Source organism: Eublepharis macularius, chromosome 10 (assembly GCF_028583425.1).
Source record: "Eublepharis macularius isolate TG4126 chromosome 10, MPM_Emac_v1.0, whole genome shotgun sequence".
NCBI lineage: Eukaryota > Metazoa > Chordata > Lepidosauria > Squamata > Eublepharidae > Eublepharis > Eublepharis macularius.
This window is the reverse complement of record NC_072799.1, coordinates 61182294-61206016: the sequence shown is the minus strand read 5'-3', so window position 1 is coordinate 61206016 and position 23723 is coordinate 61182294. Positions and strand designations below refer to the sequence as shown.

General features: G+C 42.8%; 1 protein-coding gene across 4 annotated transcripts in view; it reads right to left on the bottom strand.

The window, feature by feature from the left end:
- The window catches only part of FNIP2 (folliculin interacting protein 2), a 65254-nt gene that overhangs the window by 12584 nt on the left and 28947 nt on the right, over nt 1-23723 (bottom strand). For 2 of the 4 annotated variants that reach the window (XM_054989591.1, XM_054989589.1), the window contains exons 2-11: nt 17419-17545; nt 15047-15169; nt 12795-12895; nt 12632-12703; nt 11071-11171; nt 10859-10948; nt 8902-8973; nt 7244-7364; nt 4732-4933; nt 4103-4191 (exon numbers count right to left, since the gene is read on the bottom strand). In XM_054989591.1, the coding sequence (XP_054845566.1) occupies nt 4103-4191; nt 4732-4933; nt 7244-7364; nt 8902-8973; nt 10859-10948; nt 11071-11171; nt 12632-12703; nt 12795-12895; nt 15047-15169; nt 17419-17545 (1098 nt within the window). Of the gene's footprint in view, nt 1-4102; nt 4192-4731; nt 4934-7243; nt 7365-8901; nt 8974-10858; nt 10949-11070; nt 11172-12631; nt 12704-12794; nt 12896-15046; nt 15170-15295; nt 15341-17418; nt 17546-23723 lie in introns of those variants that run through there. The other 2 variants (XM_054989592.1, XM_054989590.1) reach the window with 2 other exon arrangements.

Here is a 23723-nt window from a genome sequence, read left to right as displayed (position 1 = left end):
ATAAAAGATTGCTTTGACCTCCTCTGTGTTGAGGGAAAACTCCTCAGCTCTCAAAGAACCATTATGCTGGGTCCACAAATCGCATCATTAGATGACAAATCAGACCAGCAAGATGGACACGGAGGAACGGGATCCTTACACCACTGCAGCCCTTTTCAATTGTTACATTTGTCTGCACCTCTGGGCCAAACACACCAGCCGCGATCCTCTTGATCTGCGCAAATGCCTTTTCTTTTGAAAGAGCCTGAGGCTCAGAATCCAAGTGTGGGCTCTTTCAGAAAAAAGTGGTGATTGCATATAGCATGTTTATTCTGTACATGCCACCACAGTGCCAAGAACATAACAACTTACACTAAGCTTCCTATGAATTTGGCGGTGTTGTATCAGATGGTAGCAGGAGAGGCTACATTATTCACAGTTTGAACATTAAGAGGGAATTTTCTCAACCTTCCTGGAAGAAGTGAATTTGGGGCTCCACTGACATCCTAAAGTTTGCCCGCTATGTATTACTCATCTGTGGTTGGCACAGGAGATACAATGCTTATGATCATGTCTTTTATCAGTGGCCCTCAAACAGCATCTCAACATCAGGAGAGAGCGAAAGAGGGAGCAGCAACTTTTCTATTGATGCGCCACACCCAGCCCTGCCAAGGGAGAAGCAGGGAGAGACACCAAGGGCCCTTTCCTCTTTCTTCCAATCACTTGCCCATCATACTTCTGCAAGTATAATGGACTGGATTCTACCGCTCTGCTCTACTGCATGGTAGAAGCTTCATCTGCCAGAAGGTGAGCTATCCAGAGGAAGCGCCTCTTTTAATGAAGAGTGGCTTCTTCTGCCGGAGGGAGCTTCTATTCTTAAGAGATTGGAATGGTAGGATATAAATTAATCCGTCGGGAACTAATTTAAGCATTACTCTCACATACTTTCAGCCACCTTGGTTCTTGTAGGAGGTTACAATAACAAAAGAAATACAACTGCTAGCTATGACAGATTTTTTAAATATATGTAACAGACATAAATTATCCCTCCCCCCCCCCCCCAAATCATGCAATCGTTACACAGGAGTTCCAGAAACTGCAGGGATAGTTTACAGCAAAAACATGGCACTGTGGATGGAATACCACACAACAGCCTCAAGCACCATCTCCTGTCAACATGCCTTTTCATCTCTTCTCTCAAAAGAGAAAACAGAGACCACAACAGTTCTCCATATGCAGTTGATGGTTTTCCATTTTTTTATTTTATTGCTGAAAGTCATTTGTTATATATTCTGATATGTTGATGGGTGGAAAGGCAACATACAAGTGCACTAAACAATTGTTAAAAATCAGAGGAAATGTCCAGCCCAAAACATAATGAGGCTCATTTCTACACATCGATTCTCTGGGCTGCTGAAGAAAGCAAGCCATCAGAGACAGCTTTCAACAGCATGTTTATGCTGTGTTTTCAGTTTAGACTCACATGCTCTTTTATGTAATCTCTCCCCACCCTTTCTTTCTTGGCTCTAGCCCCAGTCAGGTGCTTTAAGAATGAGCTGAAATACGGCCAGCTGATCAAACACCCGCCAAAGCCAAGAGAAAGTATGAAATCCTTTTCCAAACACAATTACTTTTCAAAAGCTGGAAGCTTCCCTTGTTTCCCCATGGTAGACGTTTTACAGACATTGTAATGGTATCAACATTCTGGTGAGATGACTAAACTAGTTGTGATAGCTTTGCACGGTGATCATCAGCGGTTGACATTTATGCTTGGGATTGATGGAGTGATGGCATGCAACCTGTGAGCGACCCAGTCATGCAGCTGCTACAGAACTGGGTAACATGGAGCTTTCAGAACAAGAAACTCAGCAAATGTTTCAGAATTAACAATGGCAAGAAGAACCCTTGGTGTTGAGGAAACCAGTCGGTAACAGGACTTAGCGTCTGTATAATGATTCTGAGAGGTCACAGCACTTTGCAGTTGCCTTCAGATAATCCTTGCAAACACCCTGTAAGTGGGGTGACGACTTTGTGCCGATGTTTAGGGGAGGGGGAGAGCAAGGGCTTCCTTAAGGATACCTAGTAATTTTGTTGCACAGATGAGGCACTGCCACAGCTCCATCTCTTAGCTATTATGCGAAACGTCTGTTGGTGTCACAAGACCACAGTACGAATACATGAGGGAGAATTCTTACATCAAAAGCCGAGTGTGAAAAAGGCTAGTTTTAAATAGTTCGGTTTCCCCCCTCAAATGATTCTCTGATCAGTTTGCACGTTAAGACTAGTCTCAGATTAAACAGATACGTCGACCTCTTAGAAACTGGGGAGCATACTGCTGCAAGATAACACAACAATTCCTCTTATCAGCTATTCTGGTAAAGCCATCCTGAAGAATGACTGTGCCACTATAAAGTAGCCTACGAGTGCCTGGGGTGGTGGGGGGAGAGGTGAAGGAAGGATGAGCAAACCTCGACTGCCTGTCCCTTATAAAACAGCTTTCAAAGACATTTCTCTCAGCATGTGTGTTTAGCACAGGAGAGCTGCTGAGCCTCAACAACAACAACAACAACAACAGCATTCGATTTATATACTGCCCTTCAGGATGACTTAACACCCACTCAGAGAAGTTTACAAAGTATGTTATTATTATCCCCACAACAAAACATCCTGTGAGGTAGGTGGGGCTGAGAGAGCTCTAAGGGAGCTGTGACTGACCCAAGGTCACCCAGCTGGCTTCAAGTGGAGGAGTGGGGAATGAAACCTGGTTCTCCGGATAAGAGTCCCGTGCTCTTAAACGCTACACCAAACTGGCTCTCACCAACATCCCCCCCCATGCTGTGCAGCTGCTAAGGTTCAGCTGAGTGCTGCTTAGCACCAGAGGAATGCCCCCCACCCTGCCATACAAGCCAATGGCTGGCTTAGGAGAACTCCTTTCATGGACAACTGGCTTAGGTGAATTCCCTTCATTGACGGATGCCTCAAGGTGCTTGCCAAGTCTTCCTTGCCCATCTCATTTTTTCCAAAAATTCTGTTTATTTAAAAACATTTTTTAAAAAGGAATCAGATTTAAGCTGCTTATTTGAAATTAAAAGAAATTAAAATGTCTGCCTTTGATTACAATTAAGGGATTTAAAAGATGTGCTACTTTTGTCCCTGTCTTTCAGACACCCTGATGATAGCAAAGGAGCTAGGGTAGTGTACCAGTTAGGCTGGTGAACTGGGGTCTGCAATACTCAGGCTCACATACCCAGGACTTTTTCTCTGGAAAAAGAGGTGATGGAACTCCGGACCGCACAATGATGTCACTTTGGGTCAGCTGGAACAAGGTTTTTTTTTAAAAGTTTAAAATGTGAAAATGGTCACATGGCCAGTGGCCCCACCCCCTGATCTCCAGACAGAGGGGAGTTTAGATTGTCCTCAACGCCAGCTGGTGCGGAGGGCAATTTCAACTCCCCTCTGTCTGGTGATCAGGGAGCAGGGCCACCGGCCATGTGAACATTTTCAAGAGGTGCAGGAACTCTGTTCCACTGCGTTCCAGCTGAAAAAAAGCCCTGCACACACCCATCCTGCCATGGAACTTGCTGGGCAACCTTCCTGTGGTTTGTCGCTCACTCTAACTTATCTTACAGGCTGTTGTAAGGGTTCCATTGCAGGACAGAAGACTGTTGTTCTTCGGCATGACCTCTTTGAAGGAAGTGTGGGATAAACATGAAAACAAATAAAACCTGTTACTGACATTTGTGTAGGAAAATACAGTCCGTACCACATACTTAAATCTGTCACTGCTGCTGCACTCCCAAATGCAAAAACGAGAAGCTTTGAGAAACAAAGATTCATATAAAAATGTTACGCTGCTGCTCTTCTTTGCTCTCTTCCATTACCACAATGTTTAAAATGGGCCATCTATACCATAGCATCTGCATGCACGCCCATTACTTACCTGGAGGCCAAATGGCAGTAAAGGTGCAATTGTGCAGCTACCCTCCCAGAAGAAGAATCTACCCTCCAAGAAGAAAAAGTAGATCAATTAATTATTAGGGACACAAGCATGAAATGGGACATGACCACAGCTCTGGATGAACCTGAAGGAGAAATACAAATTCTCTGTGTATCAGCACCTTACCTGAATTCACTCAGGGCATCCATGACACGGCTGATATAAACTTGCACTCTTTGGCTAGTTTCTGCTATTTTTCTACAGGAGATCATAGCCTCGGAGAGAAAGTAATCAAAAGCAGGTTAAAAAAAAGATGAAAATGAAGAACGCGAAAAAGTTAAGTGTTAGAAACAGAGACCAAAATTACACGTCCTCCTTTAGTATTTGTACACAGCCTGGCCATTTATACAGAACATTACTCTGGAGATATATTTCATGAAAACATGATAAAATAGTGAAGGGAATACAAGAAAAACAAAGAGGGCTCAGCTGATAACAACTGCTCAACTGATGACAGGGGGTGGGGTGGGTTCTGGTGCATAAACCTTTCCCCTCTGTTCTTAAACACTTGTGCTCTACCATCAAGCTCCATAGAGGAGCTCCTCTTCTAAAGCCCTGCTAAGTGAGGTAGGTCTTCCCTGTACTTCCATGTCACATTCAGAGCTAGTGAGACACCTAGGGAAAGATTGTGGCTTGACAGAAACCTACAATGAAATTCTTACTTGGTTATAGAACTGGCTGGGGGGGGGGCTTTTTGACATGGTCCTACCTGTGCCTCATGGGAGGTAGTCATCAGACAGCAATTTGCTCCTTACCATTTCAATTGCACTCTTCAGCTTGCTCATATGTGATTCAAACAAAGGAAAGTGCGAGAAGAAGAAATCTTGGAACTCCTTCTGTGCGGCTTCCTTTTCTGGTAGAGAGAAAATGATGCTAAGAGCTATTTTTTTTCTTCGAATCATTGCAGGGTTAAGGCCACAGCTTTCATCTGCCATGTTGAACGTCTCTTCCGTTGACCTACAAGGTGTGTTTGGGGGGGGAGGGGAAGAGGGGCAGAATAATATTTTTTTTAAAAAAAAACACCTCCAGTACTCAGTCCTGAACAACAGATTAAAACTAGGCAAAAGTAAAATAACCCTCAAACTCTGATTTAACTTTGTACCTGCATTTAAAGTCCATTATCTCACAACTAGTAAGGCATTGTGGGGGACAGAATACTTTCTTTTTGGCAGTGGAACCTAATAATAACTAGGATTTTGACTGAAATATACCTTTAAATAAATAACCATCCTCAAGATAGGCTCCCAGTTCAGATGTGCTTGTTGTCAAACAAAATGGACTGACTTGGCTTTTCCTCACTTTTAGCTTTGTAGAATCATCTCCTCAGAGCAATAATTTTTCAACCTTCAGGAAGACTTTTTACAACAGAAGCCATTTTAACTTTGGGGGAAAACTGCCTGAACACTGTTGGTTGTCATGTTTAGTATTAGAATACCATAAAATCACTACTGAAATGCACTTTACAAGAGATTTTAGCTACTTTGAGGGTTTTGGTTGTACAGCAAGCAGGGGCGGAGCAAGGGTTTACCTTGCTAGTGGCCGGCCGGCCGGGCACCCCCACGCGCGCACGAGCGTGCGTGCGCGCACCGGCCTGCGTGATGACGTCACGCGTGACATTATCACGGGAGTGCACGCGCCGCCGCCGGCCCGATTGCTGCGGCGGGCGGCCTCCGAGCTCTCCCGCTCGGGTGGCTGCGCCTGGCCAGGGGCTTGTGCTGGCGGCGGCAGCGGCGCGGGGTGGGAGGGATAGGAGGCTGGTGCTTTGTGGCGCGCGCTCCCAACCGCTGAGCCTCCTCCGGCGCTCCCTCCGGCACCCCGCGCCTGCGGCCACTGCCTACCTGGCCTCAATAAGCCCGCCGCCCCTGACAGCAAGATTACAAATTCAGTAATAAATATAGCTTCAGGAAGCAGATGTTATTCAAAATCATCAGATACATGTACAACAAACTTATTAATGTAAGAACTGCCACAGTGCTCTGGCTTGCGTTTAAAAACATTTCCATTGATTAATCATATCAGATTATGCTTTCATTCAGTTCACTGCAAAACAATTCCTCTAATTATGTAGCTGGCACCTCAGTTTGCAGTTGATAATACAAAAAGAGGAATGACTTAGGCTTCTGAACTTCTGATTTCAAAGCACCTGGGATGTAATTGGAAATGTTTCTGGAAATGCTATGGTTTGATTGTGAATGTTAATGTAAATTATATGTTTTATTGTTGTAACCCACCCTGAACCCACTTGTGGGGAGGTCGGGACAGAAACCCAACAAACAAACAGACAGACAGACAGACAGACAGCCACTGCCGCCAAAATGACAGACTACAGAATGCCGAGTTAAAAGTCAAAGCTCAACTTCTGGATGCTGTATCGGTAGGAGACCCCGCCCATCATCAATGAATTTAAATCAAATAATTATACATTTAAATGTGAAGAATTAAGGGGTGTTCTTTACAAGACCGGGCATTAGACGTGCTAATATGGAACCAGGATAGATCAAGGGTATGATGTAAATTGGGGGCTTCCACAAACACAACTTAATGCAATGTGAAAGTTACCCAACTGGCTGCATGATCATTCATACTAATTAGGTTTTCAACATAGATACCTGAGGGAGGTCTATTCTCCCATACCCCTGCCATGGCTCAGTGACAGGGTATCTGCTTTGAATGCAGAAGGTGCCGCAGGTCTTGATAAGGTTCCAGATTCAATCGCTGGCATCTCCAAGGATCAGGCAGTAGGTGACGTGAAAGACCTTGTACCTGAGACCATGGAGAGCCACTGCCAGTATAGCCAGTACTAAACTTTGCAGATCAACGGTGTGCCTCAGTATAAGGAAATTTCGTGTGTGGCCACGCCACCCCCCGCTTGTAAATTAAGATGATCAGGAAATACGTTGTTTCTGGTGTCACAAAATAATGTAAGAAAACTGTTTCCTAGAAACAGCACATTTGGGTGGAAGACTTAGCACTGACAAGCTCTCTTTCTACAGAAACTCATCAGGCCTGCTCGATAACAACCATAAGTTGTTAAAAACTTCATTTGTTTTATCACTTCTTTTGATGCTTTTTGATTTCATCTAATTCCTGCAATCATTGCTTCTGTAATCTTTTAGTTTGGTTTACTGATGATTTTTAATTATTCTTTTCATTACTTTGTTGTAATCCTCTTGGAGGGACTTTTGTTAGAGAAGTACCCTAAACATTTAAACATAAACAAGATTCTGTACAATTATGTTCTAGGAAGAGCATTCCTTTGAAACCTACCACCGAGGAATAATGCCATTTTCCAAACTTGTTGTTTGACTTCGGAGCCAGCGACGCTGGTAACTACTAGAAGAGGAACTTGGAGATGGCAGTGGAGTCATCAAAAGGCTGCTCAAAGATGCTGGCAAGAAAGTAAAAACATCATAACATTTCTTAAGGGGTTCAATTACAAAGTTGTTTCCTCAGGCCTGAGGAGACTGAATTTTATTCCTGTCAGAGAGATCCAGTTTTAACTTTAATGGAGTTAATATGAAAGAACCACAACAAAACTGACAAATAATTACTCCTGCATAAGGAGATCACACTTGATAAAAAGAGTTCATCCTACTTCGAGAATCAATTCCGCATCTCTAACTTATTGTTAGGTACGGTTACCAATTTCCAGGTGGGGCATGGAGTTCTCTTGTAATTACAACTGATCAATTTCCTAGAGGAAACGGCACTTTCAGAAGGTGAACACGATGGCATCACATCCCCTCCCTTCCTCAAACTTTGTCCTCCTCTGGTATTGCCCCCCCCCGCTAAATCTCCAAGAATTTCCTAAACCTCATTTAGCAATCCTACCCACTGTCCCCCTGCCCTTTTTGCGGCAATGGAGAAGGGTTTACACCCAGCCTGAAGAAGGGGCTTTAGGGGTCTCAAAAGCTTGTTTACTTCTTTGTGATGTTTCACAAAGGTATCGGTGCTACTGATACTGAGGTAGATCCTACCGCTATTCTATCACTCCAGTGAGCAAAGCCCACTGGATCCTGATGGGTTTTTTCAAACAGACTTTAACTGCAATTTCTGTCAGCCTTTCTAAAATGACACTAGGATGCCAGAGGATTTATAAGACAAATTGGCACAGTCCAACATGCTTATTAATTTACAGTAAACTTTCAACACGTAAGCTGCACAAAAGTTTGAGCTGACAAGGCATATCAAGAATAGGTTGGGAAGTGAAGAGTGAAGAAAAAGCCTTGATAATCACTTTTACAAAGCCTTGATAATCACTTTTACAAAAAATACTGGAAAAAATGAAAAAGATTACTAGTGTCCTAGACTTATACTATATTTATAAAGGACTCAAAGCAGCAGTCTATAAATTTCATGGTGACTGAAAAAACAAGTATGAACTTGTTGGACCACATTTTACTAAAATCTTTGCCATCTTGTGTGAGGGTATCTGTAATATTTTGGTACTGTCCTTCTTCCAAGGAGCTCCAGGAGACCTGCACCATTATGTCTTCCTTCCGTTATTTTCTCCACAGCCAGGGCTTTTTTTCAGCTGGAACGTGGTGGAACGGAGTTCCGGCACCTCCTGAAAATGGTCACATGGCCGGTGGCCCCACCCCCTGATCTCCAGACAGAGGGGAGTTGAGATTGCCCTCCGTGCCATGCAGTGCGGAGGGCAATCTAAACTCCCCTCTGTCTGGAGATCAGGGGGCAGGGCCCCCGGCCATGTGACCATTTTTGCTGAGGGCGATTTAAACTTTAAAAAACTTCCCCTTGTTCCAGCTGACCCAAAGTTTCGTCATTGTGCGGTCCTGAGTTCCACCACTGAGTTCCACCAACTCTTTTCTCAGAAAAGAAAGGCCTGTCCACAGCAATCCCGTTGGTTCAGAAGTGGCTCTCACCGATATGATAGAAAGGAAGGTAAGGAGCAAAGGAATAGATACCTGATCGAGCAATGCCACTGTCTCTGTCTTCATTCTGACCCCTGCTAGGCATGTCAACAGGTGTACTATATGCTGAATGAGAGAGAGAGAATGATTTAGATGTAATGAATGTCTTCTTAATCGTCTGCATTCTAAATCAGTCATACCAGCAGTTTATATCCAGTTGTGCTATTTGTTGCACTACTTGCTGGAGGTGAATGATATAAAGACAGTCTGTGGGAGGGAGGGGAGACAGCGTGAGCACCCACCACAAAATACACAAGTGAGCATCGCATTCATTGTACTTTTGAGCTCTCAAACTAGTGCAGGAGGCACCTGAAGCAGCAACTGTTCTCCGCCATAGCTGCTTGCTCCCAGCCTTACAATTTGTACACATTTTATATTGTTAATGCGAACAGTGAACAGAATAGCCCAAGTTTTTCCTCTCCACACTCTGTTTTCCACAAAGTTGTTATTCCAAGGGAGGAAAACCTGTTTTTCCAGTATTGTTCCCCTTTCCATCAGACTCAGATGACCTCAACCCTTCAGTGCATCTGTTGTTTGGAGTTTTTTAATACTTCAATACACAACAAAATGCAAAGCCCACAGGATATGGATATATATGCAGGGCTCTTTTTCAGTTGGAACGCGGTGGAACAGAGTTCCGGAACCTCTTGAAAATGGTCATATGGCTGGTGGTCCCGCCCCCTGATCTCCAGACAGAGGGGAGTTTAGATTGCCCTCCGTGCCGCTCGGCGGCACAGAGGGCAATCTAAACTCCCCTCTGTCTGGAGATCAGGGGGCGGGGCCACCAGCCATGTGACCATTTTCTCCGAGGGCAACCCACTGAGTTCCACCACCTCTTTTCCCAGAAAAAAGCCCTGTATATATGAATGTGTGGTTCTTTTCCTTTCTTTTTTTTTGATGAGAGATTATATTATGTGGCAGAAATATAAGTTAAGTAACAACTGCTTTTCTGCTATATGCTGGATATTAAACACAAACTTTTTAGCACAATAATATTGTATCAAAACCGCTCAATTCTAGTCTTTGCATTCCAAAGAAGAGTATCTTTTCTTTTTGCAGTGTATGAGGGAGAAGAGAATCTGATATATTTATTTTACGAGAACACAATAGCAGGCTCACTGTAGGTCAAGGCTGTTTGACAACATACTTCCAAATCCTGGAAGTGTCTCCGTTATCAATCCCTATCTTTCAGCTGAGAGCTCCTAGTCCAACCCCAATTAAAATTTGTCAATAGTCCGTAATAAAAAAGACAAATGCCCCAAGTGACAAGTTTCCCTTCCTTTCCAGCCAGCTTCTATCACCACGCTAAGCAGAGCAGCAGTAAATTTACAAAAGGGTAACAGCTACCCCAATTCAAACCAACACTATTAAGCAAGAAAGATCAGTTGATTTTAAAAAAACATGCAACATTTGTGACCCATGTGAGATTAACATGCATTCCTTTAATCAGGTGGTAGTTTTTCCTACTTCAAAAGATAATCATCAACTGTAACATAAGGATATCCAAAAATATTTAAGCACTTGAGAGAATTAATGGAAGGGGGGGAGGGTTACCCAGACTGGAAAAGATGTCCAACACACCAGCACTATCACAGGTGAAGAAAGGAACATAAATTGACACTGCGTATCCGAAAAAGATCAACTGTAAGTCCAGGTAAAACAACAGCTCTCAAAACTGGAAGGGCTCACATGTGTGAATGAAAGCAATACACTAAGCAGTACAGCTAGCAGACTCACATGACTGAAACTGTTGCACAAGGATGCAATTAATACAGCCTGATACTTTGGAGAGGCATCGTGCGTTGCAAAAAAAATCAACACGAGAGCCACCCCCCCCCCCAGCCTCTTCCATTTGGAGAGAGCCATTACTGATCGCATGCCAAGAGAATTCACAGGAGGCTGAATCGGGAGACGTGGGCACATCACACTCTGCTCAACATTCCACACAAACCTGTGAAGAAAGAAGCACTCCGGATGAGCCGGAGCGGCCCCCCTTCAGACACACCATGCAGCAGTTTGTTGCTACACAGCTGTAACACACCTAAAGATGCAACACGGAAAATATACAAAAACAGATTAAAAGGCAGTGTAAGGGGAATAAACACAAACTAAACGTATGCGGTGCAGGAAAAAAAAAAGGCTGTAAATGTTGCAGATGTTTACCTAGATTATTTCCATTACGACAGGGGCCCAAACCATTTGGATTAGAGTTCAGTCTGACTAAATGAGGATCTTGGTTGATATATTCAAAGCTGCCTTGCAAGCTGAAAAAGGAACATCCAAGAAAGTTGTCAGGCGATAATCCAAGTTTGTTACCACTGAAGAGTTTGTCTGTAGTTGGCCAGCCAATATTGGAAAGCCATTTCTCATTTACAGACAGCAGAAGCAAACACTGGTTTTTGGATCCAAAATAACTCTGCGTTCATTAGAATCCATAGACATTTTAGGAGTACCGATGACAATGAGCACAGAATTTGCCCACTGTTGTTTTCCTGCTGCAATACTTTACTGCGAATATATTTCGCATTCTGAGAATCTACACATGCTTATTTCTACCCTAAGTGGAATCCCCAAATCCCCTCTGTTTACTGCTGAATCCCACCAGAATGGCACATATGCACACATAACAGAGGTATGACTAGTATGTGACAGAGAAAAAGTAGCCAATGCTGACGAATAGTTTTATTGTTTCTCCTCCAGGTTAAAACCATCTGAAAAATCCTATATGGAGTCAATCATTTTCCTGCCTTCACAAATTCATTTCATTAATGCTGCCTTGTCAAAGCCTGCAAACTGTTTAATCTGCATTCTGTTTCCCATGTGGAGGTAAAGTATAGTTTGTTATAACCTTTGACATCACATTTCATTGCACACTTGCATTCTTATTCAAGATTTTGTGTAAGTGTCATACCTGTACCAACACAAGTAAGACACAATGTGAGACAGGAAGAGAGGAAGGCATGGGGGAAAATATTAGTAGTGGTTTTTGTTGCTCAAGCACACCTACCCTTACTTAAACATGCTTCAAAATAATGGGTCACAAAGCCTTTGCCGATACTTCCTTTCCCTTATGGCAATATCCAGCACTCTAGAGACCAAGGCTACCATTACACTGACATTCTGCTACCGTACAAGAATAGTGGAGAAATGTAACTTGTTGCAGGGGGAGGGAGAAGTACCTGATCTGCTCCCCTCTCATGAAGTTACTATAGTTCTAAGCCATAACCACAGTCTGTTTGACAGATTTTGCATATTCTGTTACAGTTAGCCCAGCTTTTGCCTCCTCATGAACAGACAGCATTAACCCCAATGTCTGAATGAGAAAAAAATCACTCCCCGAAGTTCATCATTTGGTTCTTATACCATGGCAGAGCTTTTTCTTCTTCTTCTTCATTTAAACTGGGGTATTCCCTGTTCTCTCCAAAGAATGAGCTCAGTTTATTGTTTTGAATGATTAGTCTTAGTTTAGCAATCCTGGCTTGTAGGCGAGAAATAAACTGTAATTTGTAAAACTGTAATTTGTTAAAACTCAGTAGAACAAAGCGGGTTTATTTCAAAACAGGAAGTCTTTAACTCAGCCCTGAATGTGAGGGGAGAAGGAGGGAGGGGAATGTGCTTGAGAATAAACCCGAAGTCTGCTCCCAATGTCTGAATGCAGCCAGTAAGTGTGTAGACCCTCCCGCTTACCTACAGACACAGAAGCAGAAAAAGAAACCAGTCTTACCTATTTGTACTTCCACAAAAACTGCCCACTCTGGCGGAGAATACTTTACTCATCATAAGCTGTGGTGGAGAACTGTAAAGATCAAGAATTGTATTTGTGGTTCAGTAATGCCAGAAGCAATTCTACACTTCGACATAACAAGGAACAAGAGATGCGAACTCACCGTATATAGTGGATTTTCAATGTGGAGCCTTTGTAACTCATTGCCACCGAACCAAACATCATCTCTCCCAACATGTTGACATCAGAAGCTGGCCTAGTATACTACAAGTAAAGAAGAAGAAAAAAATACCTAGTATAAAAATGCTATTTTCAAATGTCTCAGGATCTGTTCTTAAATCGACTGATCTTGGAGTACAGTTATGCAGTAACTTAAGCCTAGCTGGAACAGACAAATATGCAAGAGGAAAATTATCCATGGTAACAGCTTGCAGTATGTCAGGAAGACCTTGGGTTCAAATTTCACGCCTCCCATGAATTCACTAGTTGGCCTCAGACAAGCCATCCTCTTTCAGTCTCAACTAGACTTTGAAAAGTTTGGCGAGTTGAATTCAATCAATACCATCTTGACTTAAACGTCCTCCTTCCCAGCAACCAGGCTGCAGGGAAGTCAGCACGTGTGCAGGTGCTCTCACTTTTCTGCCTGACTAAAGCACATGCTTGAACATGATCTCACTTCCTTCTACCTCAGCATTATGCTTTACACTTTTTGAGCCTACCCTTCCCACACAGAGAACTTTCAATGCCTTTTACATTTTTAAAATGTTTATGTTACATGCATTACCATGGAAATTCCAAATTTTTAAAATTATAAATTGTTTTTACCCTTTCATTTTTTTAAAAAAAGAATCTGTGCCTTGGGTTTTTCATACTTCTGCATGCCATCAGGATAAAACTCAGAATACACTGAGGCACTTCAGTTCTTTTTATAAGAGGCTTGTAATACGGTATTTTGGGGGACCTGAACTTTCAGAGTGGTAGCAATTAGAGATGGGCACGAACCAAAATTCAGCACGAACCAGGCCGGTTCGTGGCTTGCGAACCAGCGGTTCATCAGATCCCATTTCTGACGAACCGCCATGAACTTTAGGCTGGTTCATTTGGTTCATTTTTTCGTTCATCCCTGCAGACAGCCTGGTACCAATCAATCAGTTTCCTAGGCAACAGGGGATGAACTTCCTGCAGATCTCCTGCTGGCCCAGAAGTGACTTCTGCTGACCTGGAAGTGATTTTCTGACCTGGATGTGCCGTTTTCACGAACCAAATGAACTGGTTCGCGAATCAGGGGCAGGTTCATGAAACTTCGTGGTTTGTTAAATTTGATGAACCACAAACCACATGGTTCGGGTTTTTTCTGGTTCATGCCCATCTCTAGTAGCAATCCTACCAAAGCTTTTATAAGTTTGGATCCTTGGTTAAATTTGGGTGATGTATTATATTTGTTGTATTATTCAGGAAATGTGCATGCTACCTCTCTAGAGATTTGATTAAAGTGTCTCAAAGTAAAAATTAAAAACTATGTAAGGGCAGGAGGTTCAGGCAACAAAAAATCCTGCACAGACCTACTCATCAACATTTATCTCATACGCAATATGGGGAAACGAATGCCATTTTTTACTTCAAAAGACTGTTGTAAGGCTAGCAAGATAATGTAGGGGAAGCAATTTGGAGTTCTATATAAAACATAAGCATTATTTTAGAAGCATTTGGCTTTAATGAACTATTTCACAGTTGCAGTGAACACTGGAGGAGAACCAACGATGTTGTATGGTGATATTGAAGGTACCTGAGCCTGGCTTAGGATCTGTAGTAAAGGTGACCTACTTCCTCTGTCAGAGCTGTGACCTCCATAGTTCTGGCCTGCTAATGACAGCAAACTCGAAACTCAACTGCAGTGCCAAATCCTTGTGCTACACAAACTGAAGAGCACTTGATACCAGAAGGGGGATGCTTCAATGACAGCTAAATACCATAAAAATATATGATCTTCGGAAGGCAACCAAAATGGCTCCAGTGTTCAATTTTGAGAAACTGGTTGTATGTGAAGCCACTGAATAGAAAGGACACTGTCTTTCTAAGTGTTTTTCATTCTTGTAACCCAGATTCTAAAGTTTAAGCACAACTGAAACTTCGCAGCGCACAGGTAACCGAAAGCAAGACATTTCATGTTATTTATGTGTTGAAAAAGGTGTCGCATATAGCATTGGCAAACAGGAAGAAGCAGAATGAGAACTAACTGATCATAAATACTCAAGCAGGGTCTTAAAGTGATGGTTCAGCAGTTCACTTCCCAGTACAAGGTAACTCGCAAAAGTATCTCCAGTGGATTATTTAGAGATTGATGCAAATGCATTATGCATTTGTTATCCACCATCCAGATATACATACAGATGCCCATGGACATGTACAAATTACCTGGTACTTTGGAAAGTCACCCTTTGCATGCTGACTGCTGTCCTCAGCAGGGCTGCAGGGAGAAATAGCATTGGTTCCATTACTTGTTTGAGCACGCTTGCCAAAAGTCTTTCCAGAAGCATCCTATAGGAAGAAACAAATGAATGGTAACGCAGATCCCCCCCAATATGTCTTCAAACAAATCTTGACTTATGTGCTGGATACAAATTGCTTCCTTTAAATCATTGTGTGTGTCTGGTGTTTGCCTACCTCTTCAATGCATGCGCCCCAACTTCTCTGCATCAACTAGCAGAGCTATGTAGGAGACAAAAAAGAGCAAGTCTTTTCAGTTTCATGAAGCAAATTGATAAATTAGGCCTTGGAAGGAGCTACATGGCCCACCCCCCTTTCAACTGACATAGGTGGTCAGCATAAAAATTAAGGAAGACTTGGCATACAAAAATTGCGAGTTCAAGAGTTTCTTCTTTTAAAAGCATGCAGCAGCAATAAAAACGGCACTCTGACCCAAACGTGTCTCTCTAATCAAGGTTGCGGCAATGGTATTTTATTTGAGATGAACCTGAAAAAAAAAACTCTGTTCTGAATATCAATCCACTAATGAAGCAAACCTATTTCAGAAGCTACATTAGGGGTTTGCAATGGTGCCAAAGCAAAGCTCAAGAAGCCAAAACGTGCCAATACTGCAGGATAAGAAAAATAATCAAAGACAGGAAGAGAGAGAGTTTACTGGGAGTAGGGTTGCCAGCCTCCAGGTAGTGGCTGGAGATCTCCCGGAATTACAACTGGTCTCCAGGCCACAGAGATCAGTTCACCTGGAGAAAATGGCTACTTTGGGGGGGGGGGTGAACTCTGTGGAATTATGCCATGCCAAGGTCCTTTCCCTCCCCAAACACCACTTTCTCCAGGTTTCTCCAGGTTTCACCCCCCAGATCTCCAGGAATTTCCTAACTTGGAGCTGACAACCCTAATTGGGAGGCATATATAAAACCTGCTTAATGGACCATCCAGTATTTTGACAGAACTGGAGGGAGGATATAGGAGGAGAAATTTAAAAAAACAAGAATCTGCAGCCATAAGGCAGTATTTGTCTCTCTCTCTCTCACACACACACACGTGCGCGCGGACGCACACACGCACACACACACACACACAAAACCATCCTGGTTTATCCCACACTTCTTCTGAGGAGCTCAGGATGGCATTCATACCTCTCATCTTCTTTGTTTTTTTATTTAAATTTTTTTAACCATTTGTATGCTGCCTTTCCACCGCAGCCCGGGAAGTCGAGGTGGACTCTATTTTTATGTTCAACCCAGCCCGTGAGTACACTAGATGGCTGAATGGGTTTTTGAACCTGGGCCTCCTACATAATAATCCAAACACTGCACAGGCTCAGCATCACTATTATAATAAACATACCTTGATGCGTGAGGGGGGCAATAGCTAATACCGGGAAACCAGAGAATAAAACAACGGAGAAAAGAATTAAAAGCCAAAGCAGAGTGTCCATTTCTTCTTTCAGAATGAAAGGACTTTGTTGTTAGTGACATAAGGCACAAGCATAGTTTTGATTCTCTCTCTAGCCCTATGAAACTGGCTGGCCTTTTCACATTTCACTACTCTTTTGCATTCAATTTGTAGAAATTTTGCTTGGCATTACATTAGTACAAAGATTGCTTATCTAATCCCCAATGTGACTGTCATTAGGAAAAGAGGGAAAATGTTAGCACTGCAGTCATGTGCCTGATACATGCTAGGGCATGGTGGGGGAGGGGGGGAAACTTTACGAACTGCCAGCTCTTTGGCCACCCACAGGAAGAGCTAGAACACTGTGCATTAACTGGACCATCTGATTAACCACCCTTGTACATGCAAGCAGTTAGCCACGGGCGCCAGCTAAACAAGCCTGGTGGGAAACAGGCTCAGCTACATTTCCTTGCTCCTTTTAAATTGCATGATATCCACTCAGAGAAAATTGATCAGTAATGCGGGAAGCAAAACAGAAACCAAACCTGGATAGCATGAAATCACACAACAGCTCAACTACTGTAGCTGAGCCTTGAGTTTAAACAGTAGTCAAGATTTCTTTTTGCTGCAGGATGGGATCACAGGCCAACCACCGGGGAAATAGCATCTTTGGAACAGGCACACCGGTTTGTCTTGTCTTTCTCCTTTAAAGACTATGAGCACCTGGAAAAAGGTTGGGGGGCAGGGAAAGAGGGCGTCTTCTCAGGTTCATAAGGGATGGCAGACCACTAACGGATAATTTTTTAATGGCCTAGAATGTTCTCTTCCACCAACTTAAAACAAAAACAATGCATAAGTGGCAATATTACAGCTGATGTTTAGTTTAGGAATGTGAAATTTCATACCTGAAATGTTGCTTTATCAATCTTGCGGACCGCTGTGGAGTCAAATAAGACTTGTCTGCCCCTCCTCTCACAATCTTGATATACTATCAAGCGGATTTCATTCAGGTCAAACCCTGAACAGGTCCAGCTGTGAATTGAAAATAAAATCATAGACTTGCAACCTTATCTGTACAGACTGCAGCAAATCAGTCAATCAGGTTTACAGGAATGGCCTAATTCAACAAAACCCACAGACGATGTACATGGAAGTGACTTTCTGTGGCACACTCCCAAGTGTTACTTTGAAACAAGCTTTTCTCCCTCCCAGGTTACTCTCCTGCACACCGGATGGTCTTGGTACTGGCCCTAAGTTAGTGTTATTATTATCCCTACAATGTGGTTGGAGAGCTGGGGCTGAGAGGAGTGGCTTACCCAAGGCCACCTACTGAGCTCAGGGCAGTAGTGGGATTCAAACCAATAGAGTGCTGATTTGCAGCCAAACCACTTAATCACTGTTCTACTGCAGCTCTTCTCATTGAGAAAAGTGACTTAGTTGAGTAAAGTTTCAGTTGGGTAGCAGCACTGGTCTATAGTAGAAAAGCAAGATTTGGGTCCAGTAGCACCTTAAAGGTCAACTAGATTTCTAAGGTATGAGCTTTTGAAAATCAGAACTCCCTTCATCATGGAAGGCACCACATTCAGCCGCCTGGAGTGGAAATGCATCAACTTTACAAAAGCACTGGTACAGACTGATATCATTTTCCCTACCAAATGCAAAAGACTGGATACTATACCTAAGCGAGTGAGCATTAAGAATCCACTACAAACCACTTATCCTACTAGCCATGGAGAAAATTTATGCCACATTTGGTATCTGATGGAGCTCTGACTCTGGAAAGCTCATACTCTGGAAATCTAGTTGGTCTTTAAGGTGCTACTGGACCGGAATCTTGCTCTTAGTTGAGTACAAGAAGCAATGTGCTGAACAGAAATCTCAAGATATTCAAACACTGGATAATTCTTTTTTAAAAAATGCTAAAAAGAAGTTGGTGATTGGGCTAAAGAAATAAAAGTCTGCAGTTTCATTTCAGCCTGTTCTGCATAATTCAAAATATTGCATTCTTATAGTAAGAGCTACTTCATATTTTAGTCACATTACGAAAAGATTCTCTAGAAAAGTCAGTAACGCTAGAAAAAGTAGAATACATAGGAAAAGAGGAAGACGTAAAACGAGTTGGCTTGACTCAATAAAAGAAGCAACGTCCTCCAGTTTGCAAGATCTGAGCAAGTCTGTTAATGATAGGATGTTTTGGAGGTCCAGTTTTCTAGTTCCAGTAACCTTTATTTGCATAGTAAAAGCGTTGAGAAAGCAATGGCAATGGCAATGCAGTATAATTTGCCAATTAGTCAAAATAAGAGCAAAATAAATTACAGGTGGTTATAACTCTGCTAATGAAAATGAAGAGTGACAATAAACCCTCCCCCCCCAGGAACCCAACAATAATCACAGGTATCACAGTAAACCTTCTCCCTCCTGCTTCCCCCTCCCTCTCCCTTCCTATCCCCTTTTCTCTCACCCTCAGTACATTTGCCAGAAACTCTGCCAACCTGTTCAGTAATTTCAGATCTGTCTGCTAACAAAAATTCCACGCCTCTAGTAGTCACTATCTTAAGGGTTTGAAAGAGAGGGCTAATCAACTGTGAGCGCAGCAGGATAAACAGCGGGCAGGATAAAAGTATATGCTGAATGGAGTCAGGTTCACAACGGTGACACCTGCAAAATCTTACCTCATGAGGAATACCCTTATATCTGCTGGTGACCATGACTGAGGGAAATATATTAAGTTTGGCCAGCATGAAAGCTCTGCGTTGAGAGGGAATTGCTAGAGTCGAAAAAACACTGGGCCACAGCATCATGTGGAAAGGAAAGACCTAAAAACCAGGGGGAGCAAGTCCCCTCTGCTCCAGCATTCATCACCTGCGAATCAATGTCTCAAATTCCCGTGCAAATTATTTGGAATATGTAAGTTTCACTAGAATTAGCCAGAGAATCTAAATCAATACCTAGTGTATTCATTTTTTCAGATATTGATTGGGACCATTGAGAAACAAACGGATCGGCCCTTACAGAAGCAATAAGGCTATTTAAGGAGGCTGAAAATAAAGATGTAACCAGTATTTAATAGTAGCAATCCAAGCGCTGGATTCTATGGTCTGTAGGCACAACTCAGCACACAGAACAGAGTAGCCTACCGAATTGGGGATGCCAAGCATGCGTCGCAAAAAGATTGCGTTAATTCGTTCAATCTTTTGGTTAAAGCCCTGGATCCACTTGGGTACCCCACTTAACTATTGAGAGATCACTATAGTTCGAAAGATCTGAAGAGCAGCCAGGACATATTGGTTGCCTTTTTGATGGTAAAAAGGGATTATAGCAGACATCTTGTTCTTAAGCCAAGGTAACAGAATGCTCTCGATGTAAAGCCCTCTTTAAGTTACAATGAAAAAGGACCCCCAGATATCTGAAGGACTTAACCTTTCTCTTCCGTCAATTTTCCAAACAGATCGCTTCGATGATTCAGAAAATACCATGATTTTGGTTTTATCAAAATTAATGGCTAAAGAATTCTGACTACAAAACGAGATAAATGCTGAAAGGGAGCGCTTTAATCCTACCTTAGTCAAAGACAGAACTACTGTGTCATCTGCATATAGTAAAATAGGGACCAAGTCAGAATTTAGTTTGGGTTTTGGAGGCCTTTCATTCATAGGGTCACCATAGGTCAGAGGAAACTTGACAGCACATAACACACACACACACACACTTCCTGAAGTAGGAGAACACTGCATACAAAAAGTGTGCATACTGCAGATCTGCACTTGCACTACTACCTGTAGCACAATAATACCGCCCCCCCCCCCCAAATCCATGCAATGTGGGCGGTCACAGCCTTGAGTCCCAAAGTCCTGCTTGTGCAGATACAAAAACCTGACAGGAATGACTCCCACATTACTGGAAACATTGTAGGTGTGCAATCACCATTCCTGTAAGTTGGACCAATGCAATCATCTTATCTTCTACCACATAAGTTCAATGAAATGAAGAAACAACAAATAAGTACTGTTCACTCTTCTAGTTTTAAAAGAATACCACTTTGAAAGCCACGGGCAATTATTTATTATTACATTAAATATTTCTAGAACGAAGTTCAGCTTTTTATTTTAGGTGGAAGTTCAAATGTTGTCTTGAAGTTTCCCCTGGAACTAATCTTGTTTGCCAAATAGCCATTTGTTGAATTTCACCTGAACAAGAAAAGACTTCTTTCCCAATCCATCAGGCTATCACTCTGCAAATAACATAAAACATGCACTTGTGGACCATTACCTCGAGTCACATGACAGTACCACTGTGTACGATTGAAGCATATATTGACTTTAGAACACGTGCTCTGCTGCGACTACTGCACAGAGATGTCCCGTGCTATTCTAATCCAGAGCAACACGTTTCCAACTGCCCAACAATGATATTTGGAAGGAATACTCGTAAGACACATTTATAGACATACAACCAGATGTTTGCAGTTTACCTTGAGGGTTAAACAAGCTTTTGGCTGTTATTCTTTAACAGAATATTTTTTTACAGGAGTACGTGATTTTTCCATGCACCAATTCCTCTCAGGAAAACTAAAGTCCATTGCTTCGTTGAAGAAAAAGTCCAGTAAGATTTTTCAATACTTTTTGCTTGGTATCAGAGAATTTCCTCAAACACCTTTTGACCTCAAGGCGGAATACAGGATATATCACAACATACACAACCTTCAACATAGGCACTTTTGAACAGCCTAGAAATCACACCGTAGCTGAACTCCTTAATTTATCCAATAGAATACGTAATTAAGAGCACAAGAAAGCTAAGTATCCATTCCTTTGAAAATGAGACAGAGGGCCAGTTAAACATTTAACCCTTTCACTTTTCAAAATACAATCCTAAACACCAGATTGCAACCAGAGTTCCCAGTCCCCCAGTTGGGGTGGAGGATCTCCCGCTCCCAATCCCTGCTCCTCACAGCCTGGCTGGCAGGGGCGAGGAAAGGTGCACGGAACAGGAATGGGAGCTCCCAAGTGTGCTCCTGAGTGCTCTGGAGCCTTTGTTGTTGTTTCAGGAATGACGATTTTGGCTTATTTTTAACCAAAAATACCGCTCCCGGGCCTTCCCTTCCTTGTCGTACCAGGAATTATGTCAATCATAGTGTGACAATGAAGGCTCCGGAGGCACATGGCTTCCCGCACGTGCATACACAGTAAGTTTCTCCCGTGCACCCCCCTCGTCCCCCAGTTTGGGCCCCAGGGGACCTGGCAACGCTGCAAAACCTTTCTTTAGCAGCAAATCTCGTAGAATTTAAAGCAAATTTAGCACACGGCATTTATAATATCAAATGTCCACATGTTCAAAAGAGGTTTGCCGTGCTCATTTATACCAGCAGGAGTCTACTTTTTTTGTACATAAAACCACCCTCTATATTCTGAAAAAGTTCATCTTTTCCAAACAATTGCATAGAACTACACTGCAGAATTACTCTTATTTTGTAGGCAAGTGCACATTTGCCTGTCCTCCCATATTTCTCAACTGACTAACTGAATTAATAATCTTCGCTCTGGTAAAACAGTTTATACCTTTGGAAAATGAATGTTAAGTACCATTATAAAGTAATTTGATGCTTCATGAGAGTTCCAGAAAGCAGCAATGTATGTTTATTATTTATTTAGTACATTTTTATTCTGCCCTTTCTCAAAGGAGTTCAAGGTGGAATATATGGCTCATCCCTCGTACAGTTTTCAGGGCTGCTAGGTCCCCTGCCATGGCAGTGGATCCCTAAACCCAGCCTCCACCAGCTGCCCACCCGCTGCTGCTCATCTGGCTGGAGGGCAGAGACATGGGGAAATGGGGGAGGAAGCCCTGAGGCACATGTGTGCAGCATGCACGCACCCTCATCACTGGAAAATGGCATACTTTCTTGCATGACACAGATGCAATGGGTCATGCCAGCAGCTGATTTTGTATACATTGGTCCCAAGCACTATAGGAGCGTGTGGGAGTGTGCATGCACAGGGGAGTGTACCCCATCCCACTGCCCCCTGGTTTGCCCCATGGGAGACCTAAAACGAAAAACAAAGAGAAGGGCTCCCCTGGACAAAACTGCAAAGAAGGGAAGGCCACCGCCCACCGGAGGGTAACAACTATAACAATTTAAACGCAATTCAGAAGTGTCAATCTGAAAACTTTTTAAAGTGCTGAAAGTGCTCTATTATTGTAAACAATGAACACAATCAATACAATTTTACGTATACAATATGTAACAGTAAGATTTCTAGGAAGAGTCCAAAAAGTAGCTTGACACTGAACACCCATTTTCAATAGACACACCATACATAATATTATAAGTCTAAATAGCTTAATGTAATAAATACTAGTTCCTATACATAATCAAATGCTAGAAATAAATTTTGCAAGAAAGTAACAACTTTTCTGGTCCATAAATATGTTGTAATTGTATCTTCTTTCTTCATAGGTCCATATAGGAAAAGATGTGATGTTTGACTTCTTCAGAAGGAACTACTTGTACAGAATCTTGAAGAAGAGACTGTCAAGATGGAGCCTAACGGGCATTTGCCAGCATTATTAATCCCGTTTCAGGATACCCACTTTCTCAAAGGCTCAACATTATTAAGACCATCAGAACATCCTTTTGCCAAACAACTTCAATGACCAAATGCTGTGTATTTTAGATGGAGAATCCCGTGTGGGAGACCTGGCAACCCTGACATTTTATCCACACAACAACGCTGTGAAGTAGGTTAGCCTGACAGTGACTGGTCTATGATTACCCAGCAAGTTTCAAAGCAAAGTGGGGCTTTGAATATAGGTTTCTTAAAGCCTAGTTTAATCCACTGGCCACTTCTTTGTGGGCTAGGGTTGACAGATCCCCTTATCCTCCTGGAGGGAGGAGGGACCCTGCACTTACCTCTAGGATGTCCTTGTGTACATGCTCCCAGCGCACTCCCGTTACAGGGCAGAGGCCCTGAAAGTGCTTCCAGGTTTCGACCGGGGCCAATTTGGGCCCCAAACGGGCAAATTCTTTAAGAATTAGCCTGGTGCAAAGCCCAAGAGCACTCCTGGGAGTGACATCACTGCGTCACACCAGGAGCATGCCCTGGGAGGCCTGTCCCCATGCCTTTCCCCCTTGCCGATCAGGTGAGTGGTGGTAGGGAGTGGAGGCTGGGAGCAGGGGATCCCCCGGAATGGCAACACTATTGTGGGAAGAGAG